The 23,538-nt window shown below is 46.9% G+C and overlaps 1 protein-coding gene across 3 annotated transcripts; it reads left to right on the forward strand.

The window, feature by feature from the left end:
• Positions 1-1,555: 1,555 nt before the first annotated feature.
• On the forward strand, positions 1,556-21,478 carry LOC108919614 (guanine nucleotide binding protein (G protein), gamma 2). 3 transcript variants are annotated; one of them, XM_018727740.2, is made up of 5 exons: positions 1,556-1,702; positions 11,356-11,422; positions 18,826-18,910; positions 19,463-19,578; positions 20,487-21,478. In XM_018727740.2, the coding sequence occupies exons 4-5, from the start codon at positions 19,492-19,494 to the stop codon at positions 20,613-20,615; spliced, it is 216 nt and encodes a 71-aa protein (XP_018583256.1). In that variant the 5' UTR covers positions 1,556-1,702; positions 11,356-11,422; positions 18,826-18,910; positions 19,463-19,491; the 3' UTR covers positions 20,616-21,478. The 3 variants fall into 3 exon arrangements, with proteins under 3 accessions (XP_018583256.1, XP_018583254.1, XP_018583255.1); XM_018727738.2 differs by lacking the exon at positions 1,556-1,702 and adding an exon at positions 1,860-2,062; XM_018727739.2 differs by lacking the exon at positions 1,556-1,702 and adding an exon at positions 11,086-11,166.
• Positions 21,479-23,538: the final 2,060 nt, after the last annotated feature.

Below are 23,538 nucleotides of genomic sequence, written 5' to 3' on the forward strand. Positions count from 1 at the left end.
TGCGACGGTAACGGGGAAAAAACACACACACTCGTGTGAATGGAGAGCTGGATGCTTCTTAAATGAGAAATTCACATTAATACGCAGTGCTCCTGTTGGAGTGAGCAAAGCAAACATGTACACACACATTTTCAGAACCGCTTGTCCTATAGGGGGGTCACAGGGAACCGGAGCCCAACCCGGCAACACAGGGCGTAAGGCCAGAGGGGGAAGGGGACACACCCAGAACGGGACGCCAGTCCGCCACAAGGCACCCCAGCAAGACTCGAACCCCAGACCCACCAGAGAGCAGGACTGTGCCACCGCACCCCTACTGCAAACAGGTAGTTCAGACAAAAGGCTATCGAACTGGGTGGGCGTTTAGTCCAGGGCTACCGTGAAATACCCCCTCGCATTTATTTCCACTGTAATACTGCTACACACAGAGACCGTGTGATTAATTTACCAGGTCAAAACGTTATTGTCAATGACTTTTGGATAGTTCAGGGGCTGGCTCTCTGATTGTTTTCTTTTTTTTTTTTTTTAACTTTTATTCAAAAAAGGAATGCTGCCCCACCTAGGTTGGGGGCGCAGTGGCACAGTGGGTTGGACCGGGTCCTGCCCTCCCTTGGGTCTGGGGTTCGAGTCCTGCTTGGGGTGCCTTGCAATGGACCGGTGTCTGGTCCTGGGTGCGTCCCCGTCCCCCTCCAGCCTTCCACCCTGTGTTGCTGGGTTAGGCTTCGGCTCCCAGCGACCCTGTATGAGACAAGCAGTTTCAAATTGTGTGTGTGTGTCCGTCCGTCCCACCTAGCTTACAAAAACACAAAGCTTTGCTACTGTTGTGTCTTTCTAGTTAACAAGCTGGTCTTATCTGCTATGGCAATTGAAACCACTGTAAATCATAATCTTTCTAAGTGTGTGTGTTTATATGTATCTCAAAAAAAAAAAAAAGGCCTACTAGGAAGGTGATTAGGAATCGTCGATACTCTGGTAAAGTTTTATGCGGCTACTCGTGCGATGAACGTCGGTGCATATGGGGAAAGAAACTAACTAACTGTACTTAAGAATCACACATCTGCATCTAGTCTCTTTCTAATAATGTAATGCACACATTGTATTTTCTATGAGATGTACGTCGCTTCGGAGAAAAGCGTCTGCTAAATGAATCAGTGTAAATGTAATGTAAATGTCTGTGTGTGTATAGCGTATTGCCGCGTGCCTGAGCTGCTGCACCTAGGCTGACGGCCTTGTCCCAGAGCTCTGGGATTCCGGCAGGAATTTTCTTTTTTAATCTTCCGCGGCTTTAATACGTCGGTGGTTTAAAGATTAAGGTTTTTGATTACAGGAGCTCGGATGAGATAGAGCGCCGTTTGGGGCAGGGAATGCAGCATTTCGGACCGGGGAGACTCCGTGAGCGGGGGTGGGGATCGCAGGGTGGGCGGGGGGGCGGCCCGGGGCGGGGAGCGCGGAGTGTGCCGGAACAGTTGGACTCTGCGGATCTGGGGGGAAGAAAGGTTTTCAGAGCCTCCCAGCCAGGATTTGGGAAGCACCTGAGATGGGCCTCTGCCTGGACTCATTCGCTCACCATTAATTTGCTGGCTGTATTGCCCTCCCACGGGGGGCAGGTGTGTCAACGACCATAGCCGACCGTCTTGAAACGGTGACCGAGAGGCCTGACGGGCATGGAAAAACAGCCGTCGGCGAAAGGCGGCGGTGGTGCCAGGTGCGATGAAGCAGAGCTCTAGCGGGGGGCTGAGACGTGAAGGCAGGCGAGCGAGCGAGCGAGGGAGAGCGAGAGCACTCCTGCGGTGGCTGACGGCAGAGAGGCCGCGCTGACAGCGGGGCGGGGGTAGGCGGGGGGGGGAGGAAGTGGGCTCCCAGTAGCTTCCTGTAGCCGGAGCACTGCTGGCTGAAGGGTGGAGACTGAACGGCGCAGCGCAGCGGCTCTCAGCTGGATCAGCGGGGCACGGAGGCAGCCTGGCTTTGTGTGTGTGTGTGTGTGTGTGTGAGAGAGAGCGCCAGATCTTGGATACTCCGTCACACAGGGGCTCTCCGACACGACACGCTAGGCATACGGACAGAGGTGAGCGGCTTTTCTACCACTCCTCGCACCAGAATGAGTCCTTCAGGGCTGCTGCTTGGTGGTTTTGAATTTCAGCAGCTGCTTGCCTCTGTATTCTTCTGTGTGTGTGTGTGTGTGTGTGTGTTGTCGGTGTATGAACGCCCTGAGCACAGGGATGCTTCAGTCCCCGGGGTGGTGCACAGCCTGGTATCCTCCTCTTGGATTCAGCTCAGCGCTGCATTACACTCGTGTCCATGTGTATTTGCGCTCGTTCTCTGCGCGTATGTGCGTCTGCGTCTGCCCGCTCCTCCTTGAGCTGTTCGTATGTGTGTGTGTGTGTGTGTGTTCACCGGTCCCATATCGTGCTGTAGCACAGCTGCCACACGCAGGGATCGCTCCTACAGCATACATATTGATGTAAATCAGTGTCTTGAGGACAAGAGAACAGCAACCCATCTTGGCCAGTGGGGAAGCTGGAGCGCGTGCGTGTGTGTGTGTGTGTGTGTGTGTGTGTGTGTGTGTGTGTACCTCGTAGCCAGGGTCCATGTTAACGCAGAGCACGGCGAGAGGGGAGTCCGGTGGGGCAATCCAGTGGGGTGGGTGCGGGGCTACAGAGCAGCAGGGGCATCAGATCCACCCACCCAGCTCTGACACCAGGCATGGCTCCTGTCATTCATACTGAAACCCAGCAGAAGCATCTGCTCGCAAGATCCGCTCGAGTAAGTGAGAGCAGGGAGGGATGGCGAGAGGTGGAGGACACGGGAGGGTGATGCCTGCGCGAGGAAGAAGAAAAGGTTCAATATTGAAGCGGGATCCTGGGGAATCCCAGGGATTTCCGATCCTTCGGGAGATATTTTGTATCATTTTTGCCATTTGACAGAACAGAACGGAAAATTTTCATATCGTGTGTTTTTTCTTTTTTTTTTTTTTTTTAAAAACCAGCGTTAAGAAACAGCGAGCAAAGCGATGGGGAAATACATGATGCAGCCTCGTTACGTGCGCGTCCTGTGAATCATACATTATTTATAAACACATGTTTGCTGCTCGGTGCCTTTTTTGTCCACATCTTCGGCACGCATTTCCAATACGTTTCCACAGCCTTACATAATACTCTTCCATTCCGTAATAAGAATGAATCGAGCTTCCGTGATCACACAGCCTCGAAAGAATCAAAGACGATCTCCATACAGCGCGGGAGCATGATGTGAATTACATAAGCGAGCCTCCGTGCGCGCCGCTCTTACGACACGGAGGAAGATCACGCCGCGTTACTTGCAGAAGCTGCGGAAGACGGCTCTGCTCGCAGGGCGTGTGCGCCGAAAGCCACATGTCGGGTGGCGTTCATCTGGCTGGAACAATGGCGCTCAAAATGTCAACGCAGCTTGCCGAGCCTCCCACGGCCACGGCACAGCGCGCTCCTCAGACAATGCACAATAGCCATGGGCGTGTGCGCAGATGCGGGAGGCGGGAGACGCCGGGATCTCTACGGCCGGCTGCAGCAAGCTCGAAGCTGCTCCCTTTCGCAGTGCTTTTCCACCACCGCCTGCTTCAGAAATTTGCCGCGATTAAATACGCCCTGCTTGTGCACATTTTTGCCACGCCTCGGCCAGGCCTTGCGATTTTCCGTTTTGATTTTGAGAAACGCTAAACGGGTGCGTTGGGGGAGGAAGCGGTTGAGGAGATTTCCAGGTGCAGCCGAAAATAAGGGAAAGAAAGTTCACCCCGGAGCGTAACTTACTGGGGGAAGGCGAATGTAAGGGCGCGAGACGGGTTCGGGTGAAACCGCTCCGGCTTAATGCGAAGGCCGAGGGCGTATCGCTTGTTCCGCTGAGGAGGAACGGGGCGACCGAAACGTGCACGCTCGCCGCTGCCACGCGTGCCGGATCCCGGGGGCTCGGATGAGGGGTCCGCTCGTTAGGTGTCCGCGGGGACGGCTGCCGAGCCGGGCCGAGCCGCACGGCCCGGGACGCGCCGCTCTTACGGACTAGTCCACGCCAATGGACGCCGGAGTGGAAAGGGGTCTTGGCCGAGGGAGCCTTTGCTCTGGGGGAAAGGCGGGCTGAAGAGAGATTCCTTCTCGACACGGAGGTTCTGGACATTTTTTGTCTGCCGTCGACGACACGTATGACGGAATACCTATATTGCTGGGAACTGCTATTTGTACGCGTCACGTCTCGGTTTGGAATGGAACTTAAGGGTCCGGTCGTGGCCCCGGGGTTCCGCTAGGTCTCGGATATCACGCCCTCTGCCGTGTAAAAACTGGCAATGAGTTATTCCCTCGCCCTAGGAAGGAATCGTCGCGTAATGACTTAAACGAGTTAAAGACGTCGTAGGCCGAACCGATGACGGGTTCGCCGCCTGACGTCGACAAACGCGGCGAACGCTGGATGCTGCTTCCACCCGTGAGATTTTGACGGAGAACTGTACCGTCACGGCTTCGGAGAGAGCTTTCTAATACGCTCCTCATCACTCTGGATGTTTGTAACACTTTGAAAAGTCTGAGCCTCGCCGTTATTCTCGGCAGCGTAATGAATTTTAGGAGAAGCATCGTTTACTTCTTCTTACCAGTAAATCGTGCTGTTTTTCGGAAGTGGGTGGCAGCGCGCGGCCTGATGGTATCTCTCATTAATTGCATCAGGACTTTCCATCTGCGTGTGTTTGGTGATTGTTGCAGAATCAGATTAAGTACCACCACAGAACTACAGATAAGATCACCCCTGAGGACTACTTTACTGTCTGTACCGATTCAAGAACACCAGGGCAACACATTGAAACTAGATGGAGACGGGAATAAGTCACAAGTATATTTCTTTATTCAGTGTGCAAAGCAGGATTTTCATTCCGATCAACATTGTGAAAAATTCTGCCGAACATGTATTATTTTAATGAACAAGACAGTCTCAGAAGCCTCTTATTTGTAATATTGCTAATGTTATGTCTTGTGTTCTTGTCAAGTCAAAATGTGGCTGTTTATTTTTGGCTAGAAAGGCATAAAAAATGTGCCCCCCCCCCCCCAACACACACACACTTAACAAAATGCATTCACGGAGCCTGCAACTACTTAAAAAATAGAAGCTCAGACTCTATCTTTGTATTGGTCATTTCCAGGTAATCACTGGATTAGATCATTAAGAGATGGAAAAGGGCATTACTTAATTTATTCAGCCAAGAAGTTAAGATTAGTTATATATGCCATGAATATTTTCACACACACACACACAGTCTGAAACCGCTTATCCCAAGTGGGGTCGCGGCGAGCCAGAGCCTAACCTGGAAACGCAGGGCGTAAGGCCGAAGGGGGAGGGGACACCCCCAGGATGGGACGCCAGTCCATCACAAGGCACCCCAAGCAGGACTCAAACCCCAGACTCACCACACAGGGGCTACTGGCCAAACACACCATGCCACCCCATCATATTAATCCACATATTTAAAAGTTTTTCATTGAAAATGTGAATGAAAACAATACATAGCAATGATACTGTAACTTATGGATAATTTGATTGTTGCCTGTTGACCAGGCTCAAGGTGCATCATAAAACTATGATTTGTGTGACAATAATAAGCAGCAAACAATGCTCTGAACACAGAGTCAGGAGAACCAGCACTAGGCGTACTAACAATGCCAACAATATACAGCATCAATATTTACAAACAAGCAGCTTGAGAAGTGAGCCCAAAATCTAACATGTCCTAAAGCCTGACATTTCCATATTACGAGAAAAGAAAACACAGAATACAGTAAGTATGGCGCAGACACAAGTCTCAAATATTTTCTGAATTGACTCTAAAGTGTGACATTACGAAGTCCAGCGGGCTCAGAAAAGTGCGTCGAGCTCTCCTACACTAGCGGAACTCCTGGCTGCAGGAAACTCATTCTCCTCCTGAGGAGTGCGGACAAGGGCAACCAACAGGAAGGGCAGGGGTCTTGTTTACTAACTACTAATGGAAGTTAACAATTTTGGGCAACGGCATCCGTGGGTATTAAATCTGATGGGTTTCACAGCGACTGTCTCTGCAGGTCACCACGGTAGAGGATTCAAAGGTAGTACAACGGTTGAGATCGCAGGCTTGTAAACTGAAGGTTAGCAGCACATGTCCCAGGATGGGCTCTGCCATGCAGTCCTTGAGTAAAACACTCGACCTGAGCTCCTCCAACAAAACACCACACCGCAGCAACTGCTTTGGTTAATAACACCAGAAAAATTCACCCGAAATTCGCGTTGACCAATAGGAAGTGCTTTTGCTTCCAATACACACAGTTTTTGCAACATTACAGAAAGGCAAAGATTACAAAACACTGCGGCAGGATATCTGATACAGGGTTAAAGAGAACAAAAAACTTGCTAGAAGATGTCAGCACTGCAGCATTGTGCAGAAAACCTCCTGGTCCTCAACATAGAGAGTACCGAAACTTTGCCTTCAGAACACATGAGTGAAAGCATGATGAGGAAGTGTCCCCTGGTGCCACTGCTCAACCACCCTTGAAGTGGTGGACGTGGTACCGAGTAAGAAGATTAATATGCAGCACATATTGGAGGAGATGATCCTTGGGATGTGACTCCCCTTGTCGTCCCAACTGTTTCAAGGCAGTCTGGGCAGTGTGCCAGTCCTCCCATGCCAGGAGGTGACAGCTCGCCCACGGCCGCCTCTACTCCCGCGGGACATGCCATTTCCTATCCCCTTCCTGCCTGGGTGCTCACTGTTGAGGGTGCCGCAGGAGGGAGAAGGTGGCCCAGCTGTTGTGGATCCATTGATGTTCAAGGCAAGCCCTCGCACTGATGTGAGCAGGGGAGCTGACACGTCCTTTATGGACCTCTCCTTTCCTTTCCGCCGCACAGATGCTCGGTCCCTGCGTCACGCTGGCACTCCCGTTGCCCGGCTTCTGCTTATTAGCAGCGCTCTTGGCATCTTTCCCTACGAAACGAAGAGATAGACATCGTTTTTATGCAAGCTTCGGCGGCGACAAACCCTTGCGGCCGCTTATTCGTATTCTAATCGGCGCCGTCGTGAAATGACACAGCTGCTGGGAGAAGGACGGCGAAGCAGCTCTCAATATGTCTCCCTTCAAAGTCGGCCAAAGATTTCCGATTTTAAGTGGAATTCTGGGCCGCGCGCTACATTCGAAAGACGCGCAAATCACTTGTTGCTGGCCGAGTCGAGGGAGACGGAGGACGAGAAGGGAAGCTGAGACAGAGAAAGGGCAAGAGCCCCAGCGGTGTCCGCTTTAACCCCCTTCTCCCCAGGCTGTGCTTATGAATTAGTTTACAGACGTGCGTTTTCCCAGGACAGGACACGCCGCCACAGACCTAATTACCAGAGAGCTCTGCAATCCGGGATGGCCCAGTCGGCAAGGGGCGGAGCGACAAGCCCGGAGCTCCAGAAACTGGGGTGGCGCTCACACAAGCGGTCGGAGAAGTCAATCAAGAGTGAGCGCTGTATATGTAGAGCCAGAGCGCGAACGTCCGCTGGCGGACCCAGATCTGCACAGCGATCACTTTGCGCCGTGTGTAGATCCACACCGACCAACCGCCCCGCACCACGGTAACACGCCGACGCGTTCTAGCGTTAAACATAGATTATGCACACTTCAGAAGGTCATGGGTGACAGCCTCAGTCACCTACAATCGAAGACCTTTAGACTTCAGACTTCTGTACATGTACACTTGTTACGGATACATTTCCAATATAATTTAAAGGTAGGGGCTGTAATTAGGTTATATTCTGAGGCACTGGAAGACAGCAAAAAGTTTTCATTTTCCCTGCTGGATCAAGTGTTTTTGCACAAGAAAGACATTTTGATGCGCTGGAAGCGAAGCTCAAGCTGGATTTAAAATTGGAAATATTTTGGGTGAGTGACAAGGTGATTAACTTAATTCCAACCTGTGCTGTCAGTCAAATGCTGGCGCATAAAGGGATGTTGGGAAAAGACAGGTTCTCAGCGGAGACCGTCCTCCGTAGACCGCTAATGAGTCAACCGTTCCCCGATGGCTCGAATCCGCAGACTCCTCCTTTAAGTCCCGCGCCCCATCCAGATCTTTCAGGCCTGAATGCCTGATTGGTCACGATGAGCCTTTTCCTCCGATGTAGTTAAGTTCAGCGGCAGCGATTCCGGGAACGTGCAGTTCGTACAGGGCGGATCCAGTCCCCAAAGATTTACAACAATTTCGGAAATGAATTTTGTTCCAGCTGTGCTGAATTATGCCCTTGCGCACATGTATCGACCAAGTCGCACACTAGCTCCCCTCTGCCTGTCCACCTAATGTTTTTTTCTCAAGTGCCAAGTACTTTTTTTAAGTTGCCGAGTCAAACCTGACCCATAGCAACCGCTCGCGTGGTTTTCAAGGCAAGTCAAGGGAGGAACGGAGGTGGGTAGTCAGGTCCTTCCTCTGCATGTTGGGGAGGCAAACGCAGGGAGAAACACGGAGCTACCACACACCTCAAGCAGGCCTCGAACCCCAGACCCACCACACAGCAAGGCACTGGTCAAACCTGCCCCACCACCACACCCCCCCTCCTTTTAAGTTAGGTGTGATGAAATCATAATTACTTCGGTATCTGAGCTGCAGTGAGGACACAGTGGCACAGCAGGTAAAGCCAGTGCCTCATAGTTGCTTGATGGGCCAGGGTTTGAATCCAGCTTAGGGTGTGTGGAGTTTGGTGGACTCCCTGTCCTCCCTGTGTTTGTACCCTGCTAACATACAAGGAAGAAGGAAACAGATATGGATTTGACTCGATGGCACGTCCATCCATCTGACCTGCAGCACCACACAGGCACCCTATGAAGCATCTAAAATATATCCTTAGAGGAATTTCCGAAATATTGAATAATGTGTTTTACAAATCTAACAAAGAATTTTTCTTTATGGCAAGTTTTTTTTTTTCTTTTTGCTCTTTAACCACTTTTTCTTGCCAAATACTCAATGTTTCCAAACGCTATTTGCCAGTGAGAACTTCAGTCGGTCTACATGCTGTTTGTATTGTATTCACGAATACAGCTGGTGCACTATCCTACACAAATGTACTGTTCTTCACTGTTCTTCACTGTTCTACACTGTCTCCACAACTTGTGTACTACACAAATAGTGTATTTATGGCTATGGGGATACTAGTGTGTTTTCTGTGGGGTGCAGGGAAAGTCGGTTGTGACAAGGTTGGCTGGCTTCCCTGTCACATTATCTAAGGAGTAAAATCACAAGATGGCTATTGCAGGTCAGTACCGAAACACCCGAGGCGCGGGCAGTGATTTATTAACGTGGAAAAGGGCCTGACGGTGGAGGGACCAGTAGTACCGAGGGCGACAAATGGACAATGAGTCCAACGCCACCCAACCGCTCATCTGTTGCTCTCAAAGCTCATACCCCCACTTACACCCACATAACCCATACAACATTCAGATGAACTGACTTCAGGTTTTCCTGCGTGAGTTTCGTAGTCATGACATTCGGCATGCTTTTTTCATTTGAGACTCAATATCATTAATGAACTCAGGACATGACATTTGTGATATGATCTTCGTCAAAATGTTCCGAAGTTACAATAATGAAGCCCATTTACTGGGCTTATGAAACCGCGTCACTCAGAGCTAAAAAAATATGGTTTACAGAGTACAGGCTTTGGACAAACGGCACAATGTTACTGTGATGTAGTGAAAACAAGAGGGTAGTTCCCGAGCGCATGCACTGGTGCCCAGCTGTCTTGGAACGATGACGTGCGCACCACGATGTCTCCAAATCCTCAAAGGCACCATGGAGTTCTGCAGTTCCAGTTCTGAGAAGCCCTTGTGTGGCCGAAGGTCGGCTGACGCTCTCCAGTAGATGTCTTTGTCCAGAACCACAATGAATACAGTGGAACTGCTCTTCGTTGCGCTGTCAGGGCCCAGTCGAACACAGTGGCGAGAGCGAGCTTACAGAACACCATCTGTGAACTGAAATTCTCTGTCGTTCGGATACGCAACCGTTGATCGAGGTCTTACGTTGTGCTGTTATGCGTAAATGCATTACAGACACGTGACACTTCCTGGAAAGTTGGCTTATAAATGGTTTAAAGATTAATGCAACGTCTAAAAAGTGATTGAAAAAAGTGGCTTATTAATAGTTTATTAAGTGCTGAGAAAAAGTTTGATAAACAAGCCTCATTGATTCCTTTTCCGAAATCAATAGAGGGTGCATTATTATCATCAGCCACTTTATTGAGACCTGCAATTTAAAAAGCATATAGGGACAAACCTTAAGTGCCTGACCATACTCAATAATGCAAAACCATGCCGGGTGAGAACATCCAAGAAACTTTCTAAATTTTATGTACGCTCAAACCTGTCACTGTTTTCGCAGAGTTTCATTTAAAAAGCTTCTCCAGCCTTTTTCTGGACGTTTGAACGTATGGAAGCAAAAGGCAAAAATCATAATTTTTCTTAAGGGTGGATGAGATACGTTAACAGTTTACTACTCGTTTCTATCCATCATTGCAAATTTGCACTCGTACTCTGAACTATAGCTTATGGACGTTCACTGTAGGTTAGCAGGCTGATATTATCGCTAACATTTGTCCTAATTTATTGAACATGAAACAGCATGAGAACTATTTTTCGAAACTTATTGAAATGTAATGGCAAGCGGTTTCAGTCAATGTGTGTGTGTGTGTGTGTGTGTGTGTACTGGGTTGGAGTTACTTACACCTGAGATGGAATTCAGTTTTAGACCGATGTTACAAGCTCGTATTCAATGTAGTCGTGGAGTGTGGATTTTTTGCTTGGACGGGGTTTTGCAGACTAATTGTCCCATTAATCAATGACAGGAAAGTGAAATCATAGGCAAATGGAAAAAGAATTTGTTAGATGGCCATGTGAAAGGCATCCGACAGACTGCGAACCCATGCGCTTCAAGGTAAAAGCGTACAGCTGGTGCCAGCGCATTGCGCTCACATCATTAGAAAAGAGAATATGGAGAAGTTCAGAAAACTCAGCACCAGAGCTTGGCTTCTGTTTGCACGTGCTGAGCTCTTTTGTGTGAGACGAGCAGCTCGTAAGCTACAGTGGCTCATCTCCAGCTGTCTGATGAGCAGCCCGCGAGATAGCATCGACTGAGCTGGATTTCAGTGGATTTCACTGGAATGCCTGACATGTAGTGAGTATTTTAATGTAGTCTGAGAAACGCCTGCTTACACAGAAAACTTAATTCATGGAGCAAAATATATGGTATTCTCTCACAGCTGGATATACTGGGGAGTCTTAACTGGGTGCACCGCAATTTAAATGGTATGCGCGGGCTCAAGCTCAGAGCCCATCTCTGAATACTGTGCTTTCTTTTCCACAGAAGAAATCAAGCAGAAACTGCTGACTGAACTGCAGTCGGATGCTAGACTGGGGGCTCGGCAGATGAGGTAAAAAGAGCGAGCTCGTATTGTATTCCTCAGCATGCGTGTGCTAATGCTGTGATTTAAATAGGCTTCATATGCCTCTGTGTGTGTGTGTGTGTGTGTGTGCGCCCATACATACATATATGTATATACCTCTGCTATCTGCACATTTGCTTGTAAAACATATTTAAAATTCACTAGAAAACCAGGACTTTACTACACATTCTTGAATTAATTCACATTCATATCAGGAATCCCACCTTTTCCAGATCCATTTTGCCCAGGATCTCTCCAGCTCATCTATGGTGTAACAATTCACGCCTCGTAACTCCAGAAGCATCCCCAGATACAACTTTCATTCAGCCACTACTCCGGCATTGGCCTTGCTTATTTGTGCATCTTGTAATATTTAAAAGACATTGGTGGGAGGGTATCGGGATTTGTCTATCCCGTGTTTTATGCACCTACTCGAACGATGAATCTCGGTGCAGCAAGTGGTAGGTAACAAACTAGGTTTACTTGAGTCGCATGTCTGCAGCTGTGTCTCTTTCTCTTATAACTGTAATGCATAAATTGTACTTTTGCCGAGATGTCCGTCGCTTTGGACAAAAGCATCTGCTAAATGAATAAAAGTAAATGTAAATGTAAATGAATCATTTTCAGTATACGAATGTGTTTATATTAAAAAGTTGCTCATGTTCTTAATGCCAAATGGAAGTGAATGAATGATAGTTTGTGTAAAATAAATTCTTTACAGTTCCCAGGAAAAGACACTGGACATCAAGGTAATGTTTGCGTTGCGATCCACTCAGGAAACATATCGTCCATTAGAGGAGCCCCACTTTTCACTTTCCAACTCCTCTATTCTAAAAATCTCAGACAGTTACATTCCTAACAGTATGCTTATGATATTTTGGCCTGTTTTTAGCATTTCCCAAGGAAGTAATAAAAAAGATAATAGTCTGGCCTAATTATGAAAAATTTAGATGGATTTTTTTTTTAGATGGAGTTGTTAGGATTACTCAAATATGGCTTTGGTGGCCTAATTTAATTAAGTTCTACAACTAATTTTCAGCACATGCATATGACAAAGACTTAAGAATTCCATCATTTTAATTTTGCCAAAATTTAGCTCTCCATTAAATGGTTAAACTGAAGAAAATGTTAGGTGGTTAATAACAAAATCAACAGTCAGCAGACGATAGTCAACACAACGTGACTTTCATAGTATCTTGAATCCAGCATTTATGAAAATACATAGAGAAAACATTTGGAAAATGTACCCTCCATTTATTTTTCTATGTTTCGAAAGCACGCCTACAACATAGCCGCACATTCTAAATGAAAACTTGTTTCCCTCAATCAGCTGACACTCTGAAAATATATTCCTACTTTCAGCAAAGTTTATGATACTCAATAGGAAGGCAAAAGGAAGTAACAGATTATCAGACTCAGCAACATGGGAGTTTCCAACAATATGTTTTCACCGCATTTCCCAGGACACGGTAAATTGTCTATAATTGCAGGTAAAAGCTGCACGGCAGTCAGCCTGGAAGAAGTTCTGAATGGGGTGGAGAAAAACACACACACACACCATCCCACTGTATACAACATACAGTATACCTAAAATTTCTGGCATTATTCCATAAAAGTTGTCTCTGTGCAGAACAGGCGTTAATCCTTTTAAAAAAAAAAACACCTTTTCTTTTTGTGAAACGTTTGACAAAATGTCAGTATTTCTTCATATGTCTTAGCTGGTACATTTATCCCGACGCCACATGCGCAGCAGCTCAGTGCCCAGGAGGCAGAGCTTTAATGCCTTAATGAGGGAGATGGCACTGTGTTAATAACATGAGTCCAAATATTGCCCGAAGACCACCTTTCGCACTTCACACTCATTGTAACCATTAACGGTGCCCGTGTTGTGATCCTCCGTGAATATCGGTTTTGTCCCTCTATGAATGTAGTTGAAAGTGCCACGCACTACTTTTCGCACCGCCCCAACCGCCGCAAAGCTTCTAGTCCCCGGAGGGAGATATAGGAGAAAGGCGTGCGTATGGCACACGCTTCAGCTCGCTGCTTTATACCTTGGAAACGGAAGAGAGCGCCCCCCAGATCCTCCACCCAACTCTCTGGGGAACGTGGAAGTATCCATTAGCGCCGCACTCCCGCCTGGCTCTCTGCTGCGGAGGATCCCAACAGCCGGTTAGGCGGAGGTCATCCCGTCGAGCGCCTGCCCGAACACGGAGGGAAGTGACGGAAAGCAGGGAAAGGGAGCGGGGGGCCGCTTTTTCTGTCCTCGAAAGCCCCCATCCGCGGCAGGCGGGCGGCGGACGGCTCGGAACAGATAACGGCCAGCCCGCAGATGACTGCTTTAATAGCCTAATTGATTCACCTCGGCCGGCTGCCTCACTGCCACCGCGATGCGACTCCGAGCTTATTGATGTAATTATGAATCGGATTGTGTTACATGCCGCATTTAGGCGTTTGGGCGACAGCGGCATTTGTGCCGGCGCAGTTCAGCCGCCTTGCGCGACGGGCCTTGCGCGCCCGAAGTCTGCAGGATCGCGACCCATGATTCGAAACAGCGGTAACCTCCGTGGCTGCTGTCTTTCACCATTCGGCGCGGGCCTCTCCGGCTCTGACCTTGCAAGCTTCCATATAAGGCCAGGAGCTGGAGAGTGTGAGTAAAGGCAGGGACAACGTGGGCTCAGAGTTAGGAACATTATATTAATCATGTTCTGACATCCTTTGCCCAGGCAACCTCCCTTGCTTACATTATGAGTCAAATGCATTTATGGAGCTGCGCGTGTACTGGAGCTGCGTTGTTCGGCCTCCGAAGGGATTTGAAGTCAACTGTCCAAAACCATAACTCTCAGAACGATGAGGGAAAGCCAGATGTGTCTAATTATTCTGCCTCGGAGAGGAACACTCGTGCAATATGTAGTGCTGATCTGTACCGTTTGCGCATCTTTCGAGTAATAATACATCCATCCACCCCATATTCCAAGAAGTTCATCCAGGTGACGGTGACGGTTCCAAAAATAATCTCAGATCTTCTTAAAATATTTTTGTGAACGAGTTTTATGATGTGGCGTTGAAAGTGGCCCGTAGCCGTCAGAGCTGCTTTTTTTATTTTAAATCCAGGATGTAAACTGTTTCAATATGTCAGCCACAATATTGTCATTAATGGAGAGGGTCTTTTACAATTAAGACTATGAAACACAGCTTTTGCATCATAGGGGCGGGTGTTCTTTTTCAGTTTGGCTTTTGCATTTGTCGCTGCGCTGGAGAGTCTGACCGAGAGGAAAACAGCACCAGAGCGATAACACGGTTCCGTGAAACAGTTAAAAATAAAAAATACTGGCACGGTATACCAGGACCTCATCAGGAAACCCTCAAACTCAGTTATTCAGCTGACACTAACTTTGCTTTCAGCTCTCTGTATTTACATGTCACAGCAAGAATGCAAACACATCTCCATCAGTGTTTGCCTTTCTGGGCTGTGATGAGGCTCTGGTCCTATGTCGCCGATTCCATTTATGTTAACAGGTCAAACTTTAAGTGGAATTGGGCTAGAAAGTATTAAAAGGTTTGCCATCACACAGAGCGCGTATGTGCGTGAGACACAATGAGAAAAAAAAGAACATTTACATTGGGTCTTCAACTTGTGTACACAACTTGCATCAGAAGTCCGTCTGTAACCCAATTTGTGTTTAAATCCAACCACTACATCAAAATCAATAAAAGCTTAACAACACAGATATCTCTCCATGTATTTACTGGCTGCAGTCTGCAAAATCATCACATAAAGGCCATAATAAAGAATTTGCTCTAAGACGTTTCTTTATTCCATTTCATCGACTTGTCCTCCTACTATTCAACGCGGTTCAACGCAGGATTTTTATTTCATTATCTTCTATTAACCCGAAACATTCACCGGCATCCGGCCACTTCCAGTTCGCTTTGTTATCAATATAGTGAATAAAAGCATGAGTAAACCTAATGGAGATGTAGTATGATTTATTCAGTGGACAGGTTCCGTTCAAGTCTTGGATTCAGCCGCAGCAAAAAATTTGCTGTGACTCTTTTAACATTTTTATTATCTACAGCTACATTAAAGCCACGTTAAAGTTAAAACTGTTTTTAAATGAGTGAAAATGAAAAGGCTTCAGAAATTCCTGGTTAATGCTGCCTTGACTGATTCCTCCCATAAACATGGACAACATTATTCATCTAGTTCATTGACACTCACAATTCCCAGACGCAGAGTAAACACCGTTCAAGCCAAATCGACTTACTCCAGCCTCACATTCCTGCTCTGGGTGAGTTTTACTGCCAACTAATGGCTAGACATGGAAACGCTCATGATATTCAGCGTGCAACAAGTTGAAGAAAAATTTCTTCGTTTTTTTGTCTCTTCGCAAATGCGGAACGTTCCTAACGCAAAGACCCAGTGCGCTGTGTTATGCAGGAGAAAGCTAGACATCGCATAAATATACATAATTAGAGTTTAGCAAATTCATGGTCCTGTCTCGAGAGCAGTCCTCAACAGGTTGAAGCTCTTGATTTTTTTACGTGTTTCTTATTTGTTTATTTGCTGATAGCAACGCAGCGGGTTTGGTCGGCGCCCGCTCTCCGGTGGGTCCGGGGTTCGAGTCCCGCTTGGGGTACCTCGCGATGGACTGGCGTCCCGTCCAGGGTGTTTCCCCTCAGCGTTGCAACCTTGTGTTTCCGGGATAGGCTCCGGCTCACCGCGACCCCCGTTGGGAGAAGCGGTTGTTGACATTGGTTGGTTCGTTGGCTGATAGAAATCCGAGAAAACTGGTTACAAGACACATTTGCATCTGTTTTGAATATTGCCCCCTTTGTACTGCTCAAGCAATTTTCCTCTGTTTTTCACATCAGTGATTTTTAAAGTGTCTCAAATATTGTTTGTAATTTGGGATGAACTGTGTCTCACATGATGTGCTGTATATGCATTATTTTGTCTCTGTGATGTAGTTAAGTATTCTTATACTTCTTAACGCCTTAGTTTGATTACAGCAGCGCTGTTTTGCATGCTCTGTGTTTACTGTTTCATTGTTTCCCTGGAAAGCAGAAAACATTTGCTGAAGATGTCACAGAAGCACATTTCTCCAAAAGCATCGACACCACGGATTTCAGCGAAACAGCTCTGGTTAATGTATAAAATCCATTCTTTAGTCCAAAGGAAAAGCATTCAGCCTGGCATCTACCCACACCCTTGTGATGTGGTCTCGTGATCTTATCTTTCCGCGCAGCACTTGAGACCTCGGAACTATTTGCATTTCTGATGGTCTTGATATATGTTCAGTTTAACTAGGTTTGCCGTCATTGTTCACGTCCGAAAACATCTGGGTTTTTTCCTGCACCGTAGATGCAGCATGTATTTATTATCTAACAATTTATTGGGAAATGTTCTAAAAGAGATATGATAATATCAATTGTAAATATGCTTTTCCCAAAGGAATATGCCAAAGAATCGAAGAGTAAACAGGAAACTTTGAGAGCACATGCATATACGGTATAAACAAAATTTTAAACTTGCAGAGATGGGTAGTAAGGAGTTACTTGTACTTGTACGGTTTTCTGGAGCCATTGTACTTTCCAGAGTTGTTTTTGGCATCAATACTTTCTTCTTTTCTAGTATATTTGTAAAGAAAAAAAAAAAGTACTTTTGTTCCATTACGTTTTTGTCGTGTCTTATTTTTGATTTTTCGGCAGTTTGGGAGTTGACTGAACAGGTAACTGCGCCAGTAAACCGTTAGTAACACCTTTTCGGTGTCAGATGACTCATTCTGTGGATTTCGCTGCCCGTCGTTTATTGTTGACCAGTTTTATTGCTCATTTTGTCCCAACTTGAAGGGCCTGATAACTGAGTAGTTTTTTGACTTGATACTTTTTTTAACTTTTCCTGCAGCACATTTCTGTACCATTGCTTTCAGCCAGGGGGTGCGGTGGTGCAGCGGGTTTGGACAGGGCCTGCCCTCTGGTGGGTCTGGGGTTCAGGTCCTGATTGGGGCCCCCCGTGACAGACTGGCATCCAGTCCTGGGTGTGTCCCCTCCTCCTCCAGCCTTGCACCCTGTGCTACCAGGCTAGGCTCCAGCTCACCGCAACCCCGCTCAGGAAAAGTGGCTTCGGACAGTGCGTGCTTTCCCCTGAGGTCATTTTTGTAAAGTAACACTAATTGTACTTGATTGACAATCATAGCCACCTCTGTAAACCGGTAAGCAGCATGCACTTTCAAAAATGTCCATGAACTGCATGAGAAAGAGAAGGCATTGTGAAAAGCAAATTTAAGCAGTGACACAATAACCGGTAAAGGATGCAGGGAAGCAAAGCACACACTCAGCTGATTGCTAAGGGCCCCCCGTGGGGGAGACTGGCAGGAAGGGAATCAAAGGCGGAGCGGGGCCGAACGGGGGGTCGCTCCCAACAAGGCAGCCGCCACAGCCGTGAGCCGCCGGCCCAGCCCCCCTCCCGTGATCCTTCTGATAGCTCAGCACCAACAGGTGCGTCAGAGGATGCATCAATATTAATATTCCTGCTCCACGCTGAGATCGGTCTCCTCATTGATTCGGATGAAGGAGGAGGGCCGGGTCGCTGCCGAGGGGAGGGCGCGGCACCCTCTGCTCTCTCCTAAAAACGCGGCAATAAGGCACTCCTCCTAAACACTGTTTCCAATGAAGACATTTTTAGCATTAAAATGTTTTGACCATTCAACCGAGTAAGTAAACTTTGCTGCAATGTACGGTATGTTTAACGGTTATTTCCGCAAGTGCTTCCCTTACTCAGCTTAATATCTGGTAATGCTGCGTCTGTTAATTACTCAACGGAATAATCCTGACACTTATTCTCACATGAGGCATGCCAGAATTAATGTAGTTATTAGTGCTGAAAACTGCATTTCTATGTCAACCTACAGTGTTATCTTTAGGGGGGCACGGTGGCACGGTGGGTTTGGGCAGGTCCCGCTCTCTGGCGGGTCCGGGGTTCGAGTCTTGCTTGGGGTGCCTTGCGATGGACTGGCGTCCCATCCCGGGTGCGTCCCCCCCTCCTCCCGCCTTGCGCCCTGTGTTGCCGGGTTAGGCTCCGGTTTGCCGTGACCCCACTCGGGACAAGCGTGTGTGTTATCCTCGACTGATGAAAGGCAGAAGGGCGTAGCTGCGTTACTTGAAAGTTGTCTGCTCATGTGCAGGAGTTGTGCTTCTTCTGTACCCTTGAAAACGTGGTTAGGCGGCATCGCTCCAGCAAACATCCATCTGAATGACCTACTCCACTAACGCTCTTTGCACACCGTTATGTCTCTGTGAATCCAGCTCCGCTTTATGACTTAGTGTTGAAAGGTAATAACCGCAGGCATAACACAGAATGTATGTGATGCGGATTGACCTTTTTCACACAGGAAGTTGCCGATCTGAAAAGAGAAGTCAGGGGTTTGACCGAGAACGCTTCCACCGCACGTCAGCGCCAGATTCTCCCGTTCCAAGGTACGGTACGGAGCGTCAGGTAAAGTGCGCTCTGTCTGACCTGCGTTATGCAGCAAACCCGCTAGGAGACCCTGGCAACTAGACAAACATGTGCATGGAAACTTTAATCTCATTACCATCCCACTGACCCAGCACGCTGCAGTTCAAACATATACCAGATATTCTTTTCCTTCCCATTACAATCCAACGCCTTTGCCTTTTAACATCCACTTTTCGCTCCGAGGCAGAAGGGCAGAAGTACAGAGACAATATGTTTAATTTCAAGATACATTGTCATTCATATCACGCCCCATTTAACTCTTGGTGGCATAAAACGAGAGGTTAGACTGACAACCAACATTGTGTTTGTGCCTACTTTAGAAAAGCTACAGCGAGCACAATGTGCAATTCAGGATTCGGTGTTACAGGCAACAGCGGTGCAATTGCATAAACAAGTCAGCCTCTACTCCGTTATAGTCTATGATTTACCCCTATGCGCGTGCATACGTTGTTAGTGCGCACACACAATCGTGGAGGGGTTTGTATGTGATGTCGATGTCCTCTTGTGCACAGACAGCCCGTTCAGGCTACAGTAGAGCCTCATGGCCAGCAACAACACCGCCAGCATTGCCCAGGCCAGGAAACTGGTGGAGCAGCTCAAGATGGAAGCCAACATCGACAGAATAAAGGTGACAGCAGCAAGTCAAGCGTGTGATAAACACCCCTTAAGAAAGCTGCGTTGTATATTCCCTTGATTTCGACCAGAACTCTAACAATATACCATCTGTTTCCATGTGTGTCGCACTCCGCTAAATGATCTTCTCGTACCTTGTTACATCACGAGTCGCGCTATTGTCTGATGTGGTCCTTCCGTCTTCCGTTCCGTCCGTGAGGAAATTTGACGATTTCATCATAGACGAAACTTTCATGTGAAATGTGCACTGAGATTTAAAGTGAACAAATTTCGCAATTCTTCATTTTATTTTGCATTTTCTTATATCAGAAAATTATTTGACCTGTGATTCCAATGTCAGGGGCGCGGTGGCGCAGCGGGTTTGGCCAGGTCCCGCTCTCTGGTGGGTCTGGGGTTCGAGCCCTGCTTGGGGTGCCTTGCAATGGACTGGCGTCCCATCCTGGGTGTGTCCCCTCCCCTTCTGGCCTTGTGCCCTGTGTTGCCGGGTTAGGCTCTGGCTTGCTGCGACCCAGCTTGGGACAGGCGGTTTCAGCCAGTGTGTGATTCCAGTGTTAGGTCACTAAAAGAAAATCCAGTACATGTATACATATAACGGGGGTGCGGTGGCGCAGTGGGTTGGACCGGGTCCTGCTCTCCAGTGGGTCTGGGGTTCGAGTCCTGCTTGGGGTGCCTTGCGATGGACTGGCGTCCCGTCCTGGGTGTGTCCCCTCCCCCTCTGGCCTTACGCCCTGTGTTGCCGGGTAGGCTCCGGTTCCCCGCGACCCTGTATGGGACAAGCGGTTCTGAAAATGTGTGTGTGTGTGTATACATATAAAATGAATAATGGCAGAGAACAGAAGCAATTTAAGCTGTATTAGACACACTATAGAGCAATGTGTTCTTAAAATGACTGTTATGTTGCAGGTGTCAAAAGCAGCCGCAGACTTAATGTCATATTGCGAAGCCCATGCCAAAGAGGACCCGCTCCTGTCGCCTGTGCCAGCATCCGAGAACCCGTTCAGGGAGAAGAAGTTCTTCTGTGTTATACTGTAAAGGGTCCGGGCCTCTAAGCCGGTCCATCGGACCGGCGAGTGGACGCTCAATATGTAGAATTTTCTAGCTGAGGCATGATAAATGCCTTCATCGAATGCTCGCGATGAGTGAAACTTAAACCAACCAGTATATTTCAAACAAGCCAGGTTGAGACGGGATGTTGCATGTTTTAACGGAAACTTGTGGGTTCCCCTCTGGGGACGGCGATGACCGTGAAACATGTTGACAGGAAACCTAGAGAGTTCACAAGGTGTGTAGTGTAGCAGCCCATGCTGACTGGTGTAGAGTTGTACAAAAAAGAAAAAAAAAAAAACAATTTTGTGGTTCTTTTGAAAAATACTAATGTTCAGTTCGATGGTTAAATGGTAAGAGTTACCGCGCTGATTGCGTTCTTCTTCGGATTGCCTTTTTATTGGAATGTTTCTTTGAGTTCATTTTTAAGTTAAGGTGGTTTGGCTATATTATTTAGATAGCGTTCAGTTACTTGTGTTTACTTATTTGGCTGTGTTAACTTTTTTTATTACGTATCATTATATTAGCAAAAGCATTTTTTAATGAAAAGTTTCAAAGTTCAAAGCCAAATTCTTACAAATATACATCTTTAAATATGCTGAAAAACATAAAGCCAGCGATTGTGGTTTTTTTTTCTTTTTTCTTCTGATACTCACTAATTCTCTTTCTAACATTTGTAAAAATTTGCTAGCAAGTAAAGTGTTTTGTGCTTGAATGTTTGTGGTGACACCAGTAATAACTGCATGGAAAATGGCAATCGATGTTTTTTCTTTAAGTGTAAAGACTGTTTTCAGCCAGGCAGCATCTGTGTGGTGTTTCCAACTGTATTAAATTATAATAATTGAAAATTACCAGCAAGGTCTGCTTTTTCCCATCAAGATATTTGTTAAATGGTTTTTGTACTTCAGACTGTAAGTGTTACACATTCTACTGGCATTAACCCACTTCTCAGCAACTATATATAGGCCAAGCAAAGTGACGCACAGAAGCTAAAAATAAGACCAAAATATTGGCTTGCTCATCACAAATATGACCATTCCAGGAAGATAGGGCTTCCTCAATGAGACAAACTCACAGCCAAAATAAGTTAAAAATATTTGTTAAATTATTGAATTCATTAGCCGTGCTCAGCGTGATTTAAAGCCCTGTTTGAGACAGGTGTCCTTTCTGCACTCTGCGAGAGCTGCTCGCTTACCGATGGAGATCCGTGTCACCACGCAAATTGCAGAACGGCACCATAACACTCGCACGAATGAACGGTGCTTAATGTTCTTCAATGTCCACTTATTTGCCAATGTGCTTGTGTCGTAATAGCGCTGGGTGTCCTATTGTCCAGGTGTTCTGTGCCGTCACCGTGTCCTACAATAAAAGATTGTGGTTTTCCAGCATGTTCGGACCCTCTCTACGTTTTACTTGTAATGTGCTCACTAAACAGCCCCTTAAATCAAAACACGACGGAGGCTGAACGAAACTGAGCGTTGTGTGAATTAGATCAATCATTTCTGCTATTATTCTTTCTGAAAGGTGCAAACCGAGTATAAAAAAATGTACTCTTTAAATCATTTGTCCAAATGAATTACCAGTCCGCACGGTTCTTTAAATCATGCCGCGCACACTGGTAATGAAACGTGGTGGGTCACCCAGCACTGCCAGGACAATCAGAGTGAATTAATTACATCGGGGGTCCCCAGGAGCCCGACAGGGAGCCACTACACTGGATCACTGTCACCGTTAAAGACACCCTCGCTGCAGGGGAGAAAAGCAGAGGACTGGTATGCAGATGATCAGTCGGGTGGTAAAGGCATCACTCTTCCTTTTAACAATAAAAGTGGATGCAGGTTTTGATAAACCATAATGAAACCACCACGGTGTTTCATTTTTGTAACCCAGCGCTTGTGGATGCCGATTTGGAACCAGGACCGTTGTCACACAAGCTCTCAGCGATTCACAAGTGTCCTTCAAGCTCCTTCTGCATCCTGGCCGGTACGGCATTGAGCAGAAGGAGAGGTCTGCCGCGAAAAATCCGTAGGAACTGCACGCAAACCATGCCAGCATCTGACCATGATTAAACCATCTGAGTTATGATTACAGTTTGGTTTCGCTCACTATCTGCAGCTGACACCAATGAAACAGTGCTAATTTATGTGCACAAATATAGACACAATCGCAGAGACTCCAGAGTATTTTAAAAATTGCCTTTAATTTGCTGTGTGATAATAAACTTACGATGAACAAAGGCTGACAGAGATAAGGCTGGAAAAGGGCTAAATAATGAAAGAGAGAACTGAAGGTATAGATGTAAGTAAATCACTGCAGTAAGTACATCCTGAATTCCATTACATGTCATTTAGTCGGTATAGATGGCATAATGATGTCCAATAGCTCAGAAGAAAGAATACAAATAGTCAATGGCTATACTGTGAAAAGGCCATTGTCTGAAATGAAAGTATATCTACTTCTACATTATTTTTGGTGAATTAGCCCAAGAAGAGATGCACACTAATCAGGCTATGTGAGAGCAAATATACTGTAGCTGGCAGATGAATAAAACTATTAACTCCTTGGCCTACATGGAGCTGTAAATTGCAGCACTGTATAGGACAAATGTGTACAAAAAGGATTGAAAATGAATTAATGAAACTTTATTAATCCCAGAGGGAAATTCACTTCGGCTGCAGCCGCATACAACATACACCATACATACATACACATGTACAACATACATGTGCAAGCATACATATGTAAAGTAACCACACGTACAAATAAGTAGAAAACATTCAGGTATCGATGTTGGCAGTCCATGCAGCCAAGCTGCTGTGTTGGATTGCATTATTTACACTGGAGGCTGAGCATGGCCAGAATACAGTCTCTCCACATAGTCTTCTACTTCTACTATGCAGCAATAATTTGT

Source organism: Scleropages formosus, chromosome 15, assembly GCF_900964775.1.
Source record: "Scleropages formosus chromosome 15, fSclFor1.1, whole genome shotgun sequence".
NCBI lineage: Eukaryota > Metazoa > Chordata > Actinopteri > Osteoglossiformes > Osteoglossidae > Scleropages > Scleropages formosus.

What these genes read in the sequence shown, in the direction of transcription:
- LOC108919614 (XM_018727740.2), top strand. Translation starts at nt 19,492, where the DNA reads ATGGCCAGCAACAACACCGCCAGCATTGCCCAGGCCAGGAAACTGGTG. An exon ending in CCAACATCGACAGAATAAAG is followed by an intron (nt 19,579 to 20,486) that starts GTGACAGCAGCA and finishes GTTATGTTGCAG; the next exon opens with GTGTCAAAAGCAGCCGCAGA.